We start from the raw sequence: 10692 nt of genomic DNA, 5'->3' as shown, positions 1-10692 counted from the left end.
GCTGTGCATCAGATCTAACGAGCTGATTAAGGTCTGATACCTTGTGAGAGACTTTGAGACTCTGGAACTCTTAGGGTGCCCAAACTTTTGCACCATGCCATAATCATGTTTTTATTTTTTATTTTTGTTCAATTTATGGCATAAGAAGTAACTATGCATCACTGTTTGCAGAAAATATTGTGCATTTTTTCCATTTCCAAGAGAAACTGTGTTAACATCTGTTCAAATAAAAAATCACCAAAATCTGTTATTTATCAAGGGGTGCCTAAACTTTTGCATAAGACTGTATAGTGATATTCAGCCATCCAGGCTGAATGTAAACATCATTTTTATCAAACTCATAGTAGATTCCCCAAGTATTGCATTAAATATTCAGCTCTGGGCAAATTCGTCAAAAGAAATATGATGCTTAAATAACTTCCAGTATTATTATCATCAGTAAACACTTTTATTTCTCTGTATTATCTTTTGTGCATAGATATTCCTTGGAATGATATAGAAATATTGTTTCATCATAGGAACAAAAGTTACAGTATTAACTAAGTAAGAATCAACTGTATTGTCTATCAAAGATATTTTTTCACTCCAGTATTTTTATGTCATAAGAAACACTAGTGCAGGCTCAAGCGTCTTTCTCCACTGTGGATCTCAGGATTTCAAGTCACACAGAAAGACAGTGGAGTAAAAAGAGGCACAAGGAAAAAATAGATTTTTGCAGTGCTGTTGCTGGTGTTAATGCTTTTTGGGACGTGCAAGGTCGTACTTGAGGAGCAGGCCAAGGGACGCGAAGCCAAACAGAAAGGTCTGGAAAAACCACAGGCAGCAAATGGTCATGTCGGTGATGCCTTTGTTGCTGCAGGGACACAGACAAGACACAAAGACTAAAAGTCTAGTTACTGTAGCAGCCATTTCACTGGGTCCAAATTCTTAGTGTTTGCTCCTGTCCATAACCCTTAATTACTTAAAGAACCTCAAATCCTATGGACAAATAGGCCACTAAATGATGAATTAAAATAATTATTACTTAAATAACATGTGAGGAATGCTGGTCATGAATGTGTTCCTGATGCGTTTCTAGTGTAACTGGGGCTTTTTTTTGGAAAGTTTTGGTTTATATTTACTTTACTTATGACAAAAAAAGACTGAAATTAGACAAATACCATTCCAAAATAACCTATTTTTGATGTCCCAAGATAATTTCATCCCCTGATGACAAGCTGAAGCATGAAGTTGTTAGAAATTAATAAATTAGTCAGATAATGATTAGACTTTAATGTGTTAGACTTCAATGTGTTAGTAATGTAGTTTAGTAAGATTCAAAGTCTGCTCTAGTCTGCTCTGTTTCAAGGTTAGCAGTAAGCCATGACACCAATTGTTTTCTTGTTTTAATCTTGTGTAAGAATTATGTCTGAATGGATGTTTTAGTTACACATCACGCATACAACATACACACACATTGAGCTACCGCAAGAAAGCATGAGCAAAGATAGTGCCTGGGGGTCTCAGCAACTGAAGACAAGTTGTGTGGAAAGCAAATGCGCTGCTCTGTATGGGCCAAGCAGGCAGAGGGTTGCATCAGAAGTAGAACGTGCTGGGTGGTGCTGTCTCCATCCTCTGAGGCTAGTCCTAGTTTTGTGGAGATGTTTATTATTGATAGAGGTGGATGATAGCCTTGGGATGAATTGCATAATCTAGAGCCGCCTCTAATGGATACAGGAAATGGATCAGGCTATCAGTCTGGTCTCAGTGGATGAAGGATGTGTCTGTGTTTGTATGTGTCTGTGTTGCTGTATGCATGCAAACATACATGTGTGTGTGTGTGTGTGTGTGTGTGTGTGTGTGTGTGTGTGTGTGTGTGTGTATGTATGTATGTATGTATGTATGTATATTTGTAAATAAACCAGCACTAAAATCAAGAAAGACAGACTCCTTCCTTACTCAGATCTGTCCAGTAAAAGAACTGGGGTATAACAAAGTAAAAACAGGCAGCTTTTGGCTGTTTGTTTAAACCCGCATAAGAAAAGTGTGTGGGATGAACATTTTGATGAGGCCCAAGAAGAAGTCGAGGGGAACAGTTTAGTAAAAATGGGACAACATCACCACCTAGTAGGCAATAAAACTCTTGTCATTCTTACCTGCACACCTTCAATGCAATAAAGGCCTCAAAGGCATGAACAGCCCAGGCTGCCCACCACCTGTAACACACAAACACGTTCAACTCCACAGATTGTCTATTCAATTCAAGAATACTTTGCAAATGATCCTTAAGATAAATTAGTCTTGAGCTCTAAATTAGTGTAGTCTGGAAACATGTTAAACATCACACCATGTTTTTGCTTTTGCTCATACAAGGATGAGCAAACCCAGTTACGTACATCACTGAGTGCTGAATTCATAGGAGTTGTATGAGAACATTAAAAAAAGATCAATCACATCACAAGGTGGGCCAAAGGCTGAATGATGCCTTGGACGTTAGCCTTCTTCTCGTCACATGACTTAAACAACAACATAACAAAACATCTATTGATGCATGCTCTGATGGTGCTACAGTAGTCATGTGACTTACACAACTAATTAGCATCCTGTGGAAGACATGCAAACAATCTGTAAATAGGGAAAACATTAAGGCCATAGTTAATTAAAGAGTGTATTTCAGCACTGTGAGGGTACTTTGCACATCATTTGATTGTTTTTAAAGCTGCTCTGCCCTGTAAAAGACCAGATTTATATCTCCTTACAGAGGAATTAAACATAGCTAGAAAGAGCCACAGTGGTGCAACAAAGTCTAATCACCTACCCTTTGTACATAATCTCAGCATGGTTATCCACCAGGTATCTGCAGAAGCTGCCAAATGCTCCAAGATGATCAAATGGGATTTTTTCTGGCACAAACACAGTGCACTGTGACACACAGATAGAGTAGTTCAACATTAACCAAAACAAACTACACATGTGCTTTACATTTTCAGAGAGATATGTTAAAAAGAGTTTGTGTTCTTGCAAGCATATTAGAACCTAATGAATATTGTGATGCATGACCTTTTCATGGGATCTTTAGCCTAAAAAATGAGTCTACTAAGAACTTAAGTGATTTCAAAACTGTTACAATATACTGTACCATTTAAGTAAAAAGACTTTTGTGTTGATGATAACTTAAAATAATCAGTTGACCAAAAAAAAGCATGACCTGTGAAAGCCGACTGTTACCCTCAGTGTTCTGGTCCAATTAGAAGTTAACAGCGGAAGGTCCAGGGGTGGTTAATATCACCTGTCATCTGTCTGCTCTTCTGCACCATGTTGGGCTTTTTGGTGTATTGGAATTTAAGATTGTCATTTGAAATCAAAGGAGTTGACCTGTTTTAAGGCTCTGAATCTGACTCCATCTGTTCTATGATACTGACAGAATCAGGATGAGTTTTTCTCCACCTTTACAAAAACTGTGATCTGCTTTAGTTGACCTGGTAATTTTCTAATAGTATAAAACATTTATATTAATGTTAACATAATCAAAATGAAATCTAGATTTTGTCCCATCATATGTATCATTCTCTGTATTATACCAAAGTAACATTAACATCTGATGTTTGCCACAGTCTCAAATACACACTAACATACAATAAATCATTTACCACAGTGAAATGACATAAAGCAACACTGTGCCATGCTGCTATTGTCCTCTTCTGTCCACCTGTGACACAGAATGCGACTAGTGTATAATAAACATAAAGGGATATCGTTGGACGGGGCCTGATGCTGCAGGTCGTTTGTGGTTTGGGTGTCGTGAATGCTAAACTATGTTTCTTCAACCACTACACATTTTGAAATAGATTAACACCCAACTTTGTTGTATTGGTCTACCTGTTTGTTACTTTCTTAACCCTGTTAGGTACCAGTCTACATTACTGGGTTATGTGGAAAATTACTGCAAATTCTTTTCTGCCCAGCACTAGAACACATTTCAGCCAACTAGGAGGACATTTTACTATTATTTTTGTTGGTAGGTAAATTCAACCAAGCATTATTAGTTAGAACGAAACACCAATATTTATCGAGAGACAAGGGGACCTACCGTTTTACCACGGAGCAGCGAATCATTAAACTAATGTTCTAATATTCTGAATTGAGTCTGGCGCCTTTCTTTTTGCTTTATAAGGCAAACACTAGCTAAGAGTTAATGTTAACTCCCGATGAAGGCCGCTAACGTGCCCAATGGACTCTGCACCGAATGAATGCAAATAAGATTAGTTATCAGCAAAACAGTGGCTTGGTAATGGCCTCGAAGGCTGCTTTATCAAGGCAACATTTTCACGATTTAGCCAATGATCAGTGTCCGCACAGAAAAATATCTAAACACAAAATGTCCCCAGAACTTTGTATGATTTTTATTACAATAATAAACGACCCGGAAGACATTTTACGCAACACAGCAATTTGGCGACAGAATTAACTACAAATCCGTAGCTTCTCTTTATTCTGTCTTATTTCAGAACCTCTGCTTGTTTAATGAACTTACAGTAAAATACCCCATCCCGAGTGTCACGGCGACAATCCAAAACAGGCTGGTTCTTTTAAAATAACGGCATCCATCATTTTTACACATAGCTGATGCGTCTGTGCGCTGGTCCCGCAGTCAAATATATCCGTGTAGTAACAGCGGTGAGGGGAAAACTGATGGGACCGTTCGTAGAGATTAGATCAATAGAAAAGTAACATTATTGATTTCAAAACTATAATATTAACTTTAACTTATTATTGTGATGTTGTATATGAGTTTTATTATATATTAAAATGCTGAAAACTATAAGGCAAGGCAGCTTTATTTATATAACACATTTCATAGGCAACACAAAGTTCTTTACATAAGCAAAGAAAAACAGTAACAGCATTAAAAATAATAAGAGCTTGTACACTGATAATACACTGTTTAATGACATAATTACACTTCAATGCTGCCCGCATGTGGTTATTTGATGGGCTTTTATCATGTACAGTAGCTATGTTAATGTGAGGGATCTTGTATGAAGATAAAAGAATATAGCAGATACATTACTGTACTGTAGTAAGGAGCCTAATGCAATGGGTACCAAAGGTTATTTTAGAAACCTATTACCAGTTTAAACAATTTCAAACTGAAGAGAGAGAACAACTGCTTTTCTTTGTTTTATGTTTTCTGAAACATTCCTTCCTCCTTGGTCTCATCACAGTAGACACTTTGCCTAAATTATCTTCAGATTTGTTAGCTGTATGTATTTGTGGTGTATTTTTGTCCATCAATGACATTTAGTTTCATACAATAATTTGTACAATGATAGAACTACCTCTCACCTTCTAATTTTGGATTAGTTCAAATGCAGGTTTCTCCAACAAATTCAACTGCAATATACTGGTAATCAAACAACAGAACTATTTCCAATCTGTGATGTCTAAGTTGTTTTGTGACAGCTATACACTGGCAGCACCACTCTCTTCCTGTTTGGAAGATTATACTATTTAATTTACATGAAGAGATAAGATGATCAAATTTTGTTTTTCTAATATGCAGTGATCTCTGTAGCGTCAACACTAAACTAAGCAAAGCTCTTTATAGTGATTTTGCATTAGCTGAATAGACTTGGTTGAACCAATGTTTAGTTATCTTTGATCACTGTATGTAAACTTGGGCATGTCAAACATTTAATCTACTGAAATGGTTTATTGATAAGACTTTCAAATTTTATTCTTTGATCAACTACTTTTAGGTAATGAAACATATGGTGCAATATCCAAAATGTATTGAGATCTTTAATTCACATTAGTGAATATGACAGCGCCACCATTTGCAAAGGCCTGCACATGCTGTCTGACAGTGCACATGCTGTCTGATAGGATTTGGATAAAACATATGGAGAGCTGGTGGGAGTTTCAGGAGCCGTCTGAGGTTGATTGTGTAGGTTGTCCAGATAAAGATGAGATTAGACAAGATGATAAAGAAATGTCTGAGTTTGTTTTGTTGCATTAGATATCTATGGTAGACTTCAAGCTGCATTGTTTAGTAATACACCTACAAATACTGTAAATCTCTTTCTGCACTTTGCCCTGTTATTCTATCTGACCTTTGACTCAGTATGTTAGCCTTTACATTTTCAGTGCATTTGACATACAGCTGATGCTCAGAAATTATTACATGCAGTCAACAGGAAAGAGGTCAAAGATAAAAACTACATTGTGAATAATATGCAAAGTGCAAATTTATATAATAATGATTTTATTTAAGGTATCAGCTGTTTTCTGGCAGCATGTCCAAGCACAGACAACATGAGGTTAAAGGTCACAACATGAGCATACAGCCAGCCATGGCCTGGACATGTTAAACCATTTGACAAACCTGCAGCACACTTTGATGCATCTGTTCATTGCAGAGAGGCTGCTGTGTGGAATGGGCAACTGTCCAATTAATCAGTGAATAATTACCCATCTTTTTTTTCTTCTTGTGATAGCAGAGAGCTACTCTGCATATGAATAAAACAGGAGCCGCTGATAGACTTCAGCTATTCTGTATTATGCTAAGTTCTGTGAGTTAACCATTTCTTTAAGACTATTGTTGGTTGATTGACAGTCAACAGTTTGCAAAGCTGCCTATGTTTACACTTAACACTAATCAAATGTCTCCCAGTAACCAAATCTGAATTAGGCTAAAGGATGATAGGATAAAATATTTAAAACATTGTGTTTAAATAACATCTCTACCCTGAAAAAAAATTATATGCACAGTAACAATATATATAAATGCCAAAAAATTTTTTTAAAAAAATCCCAAAACACACACACACACACACACATATATATATATATATATATTCACATGTATGTATGTCTCTAGTTAAGTGGTATCGATGAGGCAAACAATCACAGAAAGAGTTTCTAGTTTCTATTGTCTCTCCCAGGATGTCACACAGTATGTGCCACTGACCTTGCCACCACTTTATAGGGATTAAGTGATAACAGAGGGTGAAAGGGCCACTCTGGTCAGAATACTTGTCTTAACCACCCTTCCTCTAAGTAAAACACCATCCCATCGCCTTCTGAGGCCTCAGGTGATCAATATAAAAAGGTACCCTGGTCCAACCAGGAGACACATTCAGTGAAGGAGGTTCATGGGGAAGGAACACACTGCCATACTGAAGTGTCCCATTAGAGGTCCATTTGAACCAAGTTTATGCCTGGAGCTTCATTTATTTAACTGCTGCCATGTGGAAGGAATCTAACAATGGTAAGGATTAAAAGAAACAAACAAAAAAGGGATTTTGCTAGCTGAGATAGCCAAATCGTTCTTTGGTTTTACAGTATGCCTCTTTCATTCATAATTTATAGCAATGTCTTTTTGTGTGTGTGTGTGGTTTTTTTTTTTGTATGATCTAGCACAGAATGAAATTACCTGCCATGTGTATTGGGTGGATGGGTATCATTGGTTTCATTACACCAGCATGACTTAGACAGGTAGTACCAGGCTGTGAGCCCATCCCCTGTTAGGTTGTCCACACATGCTAGTACTCACTGTGTGTACTAGAAGGCAAAATATAAGCATTTCTCAAGAATTTGTAAATACTAGAACAAGGTTTTTGTATAATCAGTGATAAACAGCAGTAGAAACAACAGATAACCAGAAATGATGTTTTCATCATCATCATCATTATTATTATTATTACTATTAGTGCAGGATAGAATATGGCACCAGTGTAGAAGGACATTCTGCAGTCATGAGAATTTATTCTTCATTGACTGGATGACAGCTTTATGTTTTTACCTCATTCACAGTCTTGAATTTTACTGTATACACTAGTTTAAATAGTACAGCATCAAAATCCTGCAAAGATGAAAGACAGTGCAGTTAATTAAATATATTCCTTACATATTCATTATTCAGTATGTTTGCATTGAATTACTGAGGTCCACAGTTACAGCTGTAACTGTAACTTAAGCAGAATTGATTAAAAAAGAAAAAAGAGGGAAAGAATATTTATAATGAAACCTATCTGTTGTAAAGTCTGCTCTCTCCTCTTCCCTCAGATGATGCCAAACCTGTAGCGTCCAGTGGTGGCTCTTCTCGTAGCACTAGCCGCAGGAAGAGGACCAGCTTCTCCAAAGAACATGTGGAGCTCCTTCGTGCCACCTTCGAGACTGACCCATACCCTGGCATCAGCCTCAGAGAGAGCCTGTCCCAGACGACAGGCTTGCCAGAGTCACGCATCCAGGTACACAGTCTCCTCATGCTACTTCGTACAGCAGAAAGCTTGTGAAATAGATATGAAGATGAAATAAATGAAATTGAGCATTTTAGAGTCATTGAACTTGTCAGTTCAGTTTAGAGAAGTTTTGGAGTTATCCTTTTTTTGGATACTGGTGTTGTGCAAACATGGATGTGGTCCATACAAGCACATATACTAAATACACAGAGAGATGTAGTGTATGGTTGTGTTGTAAGATGTTTTGCATTGTGTTTTGTTATCATCAAAAGGCTGTTTTTAAATGCATCCTGCATAGACCTGTAGATGCCACTGTCCCTCTATCACCTTATTTCTTTATTTTTAAAGATGACACAGGCTGTTTTTATCAGGAGCTTGTTTGAGCTGACAGATAGACTACACAACAGGCTCTGACAGCTGACTACTAGATTTGTGCTCCCCCTACTCAACTGGTGCCTGTTTAACAGAAAATGATTAACAGAACAGAATTTGTTCTTTTTTCTCCTTCCTGTCCAGGTGTGGTTTCAGAACAGAAGAGCTCGCACTCTGAAGTGCAAAGGAGCCAATAAAACACTGTGGCAGTCTGAGAGCCCAGTCACTTCACCTCATGCTGGAGCCAACAGGGGTCTACAGGATGGTACTATCCCTGTCCTGCCCCAGGGTCCCTCACCATCCCACCCAGCCCAGGTGAAGGAGGAGATGGAGGAGGTCTGTTATTATGGACAGTGTCCTCCAGCTTACTCCACCACTGAGGAGCATGGACCATACAGCTTCATTTATGGGTGCCAGCAGGGGAGACCACTAGGCAGCAGCTCTAGCCCACCCCCAAGGGGCTACTGGTGCCAGCCAGGCAGCCAAAGCACTCCTGTACCACCGCTGTGGTGCCGGTCTCCCTTGGATACAAGACCCTACAGCTTGGGCTCCAACCAGGCAGCAGCCTTCATATATCCAGGATCAGCAGAGCAGATGTACATGGCCTCCTCAGCCTCCCACTCCTCCACCCCAGACACCCCTGATTCTGGATACTGGGACATCAATCTGGAGAACAGCCCACCACAACAAGGCCAGTACTCACAGCTGGATGATTCATGGAGTGGGGCTGCTCTGGCAGGCTGCAGGAAGTCCAGACATCCGGGGGTGGTCCAGTACGTGCCCCTACCTGAGCTGTCCCTGCAGGAGGTCCTGGGTGAGCTGGATGAGGACTGGCTGGGAGGAGAAGGACTGGGCAACCATGCCACTGAGGAGAAAATGGCTTTCTGCTGATGACTGTATTATTAGGATTTACAATGGACAATTATAAGTCAAATGTATTACCTTGATTTTAGTGATTTGAGTGTTGCTTCTGAGATGCATACTGGACAAAATCTAAAGAGTCATCCAAAAAATAGGATGCATATTTTCAAAGTCTTACAATCCTACATGATTTTTATTTATTCCATATTTACTTTGTTGTTTGGTTAATGCATTTATTCATCTATTTATACCTTATTTATAATTTTCTGCACTTTTATACAAAATAAATCACTAGTAATTGAGCATATCAGTTTTCTTTGTTTTTTTTAAAATCTTTTTTAATCACTTTTTTCACTACAGAAGTAGATGGTGATAAAATGTTGATTAAAATAATGATTTGGAATCTTTTTGTCCACAGGAGAGAGAGAGAGCTCTGACACACACACACATACTACATATATATGTATATAGTTAGTATGGTGGAAAACAGATAGCATGTAACAGGTGCCGTGGGGCTCAAACATTTAGCTGAAAATGACCTACTGAAAATCGTCCCAGCTCTACCTGTCTAGTTCCTCTCCTACACTTCTTACAAAGCAGCTGTGAAGCAAATACTGTGACATCATCAGGTCATTGTATGGATGCTGACAAGCATCCATACTATGTTATCCTGGTCTTTATTATTATTGCATAGATGCTGATTCAGCATCCATACTATGTTATCCTAGTCTTTATTATTGTATGGATGCTGATTCAGCATCCATACTATGTTATCCTGGGGCCCGTTTCAAGAAGGAGGTTTTGTTGAAACTCTGAGTTTGTTAACCCCGAAATGAGGAAAACTCGGAGTTTTCGGTTCCCTCCATTAAAGCCATTAAAGAGGAGTTTCACAGGATTGCAGGTTAGTGGTATTGAATTCGTTTCAGTAAGGCTAATCTGAAAAATGATGATCAGTTAATAACATCTTGCTGTGACCTCTGGAAATAAACTAATAATTAGAATCCCCTTCAGGATTTCCAAATGTGGTTGGATGCATTGATGGCACACATATTCCCATCAATGCACCTACATGAAAATTAAAATTCAATTCTTATATTATTACATCAGTGTTGGGTTCTTAAAAAAGTATTTTGATTGATGTAATAATTACTCTCCATAAAATGTATTGGATTATTTATTATTCATTGCTTTACAAATCCCATATCAACCACAATAGGAATTTTAAGAAAGGGTAGAC

At 38.2% G+C, this 10692-nt stretch overlaps 2 protein-coding genes across 2 annotated transcripts; one reads left to right on the top strand and one right to left on the bottom strand.

Annotated features, from left to right (window-relative positions):
• Positions 1–269: 269 nt before the first annotated feature.
• tmem254 (transmembrane protein 254) lies at positions 270–4650 on the bottom strand. The gene is made up of 4 exons (XM_020624132.1): positions 4514–4650; positions 2798–2901; positions 2136–2195; positions 270–853 (listed from the first exon to the last, which is right to left on the bottom strand). The coding sequence occupies exons 1-4, from the start codon at positions 4598–4600 to the stop codon at positions 733–735; spliced, it is 372 nt and encodes a 123-aa protein (XP_020479788.1). The 5' UTR covers positions 4601–4650; the 3' UTR covers positions 270–732.
• A 2485-nt stretch (positions 4651–7135) lies between these two features.
• Positions 7136–9576, top strand: mxtx1 (mix-type homeobox gene 1). Its single transcript, XM_020624141.1, has 3 exons — positions 7136–7249; positions 8047–8231; positions 8739–9576. Exons 1-3 carry the CDS (start codon positions 7228–7230, stop codon positions 9483–9485), a joined length of 954 nt encoding a protein of 317 aa, XP_020479797.1. The 5' UTR covers positions 7136–7227; the 3' UTR covers positions 9486–9576.
• Positions 9577–10692: the final 1116 nt, after the last annotated feature.

The sequence above is a fragment of the Monopterus albus genome, unplaced genomic scaffold, assembly GCF_001952655.1.
Source record: "Monopterus albus unplaced genomic scaffold, M_albus_1.0 scaffold320.1, whole genome shotgun sequence".
In the NCBI taxonomy this organism is placed as follows: Eukaryota; Metazoa; Chordata; class Actinopteri; order Synbranchiformes; family Synbranchidae; genus Monopterus; species Monopterus albus.
Note: the sequence above shows the minus strand (reverse complement) of the source record. Positions and strands in the feature narration are given on the sequence as shown.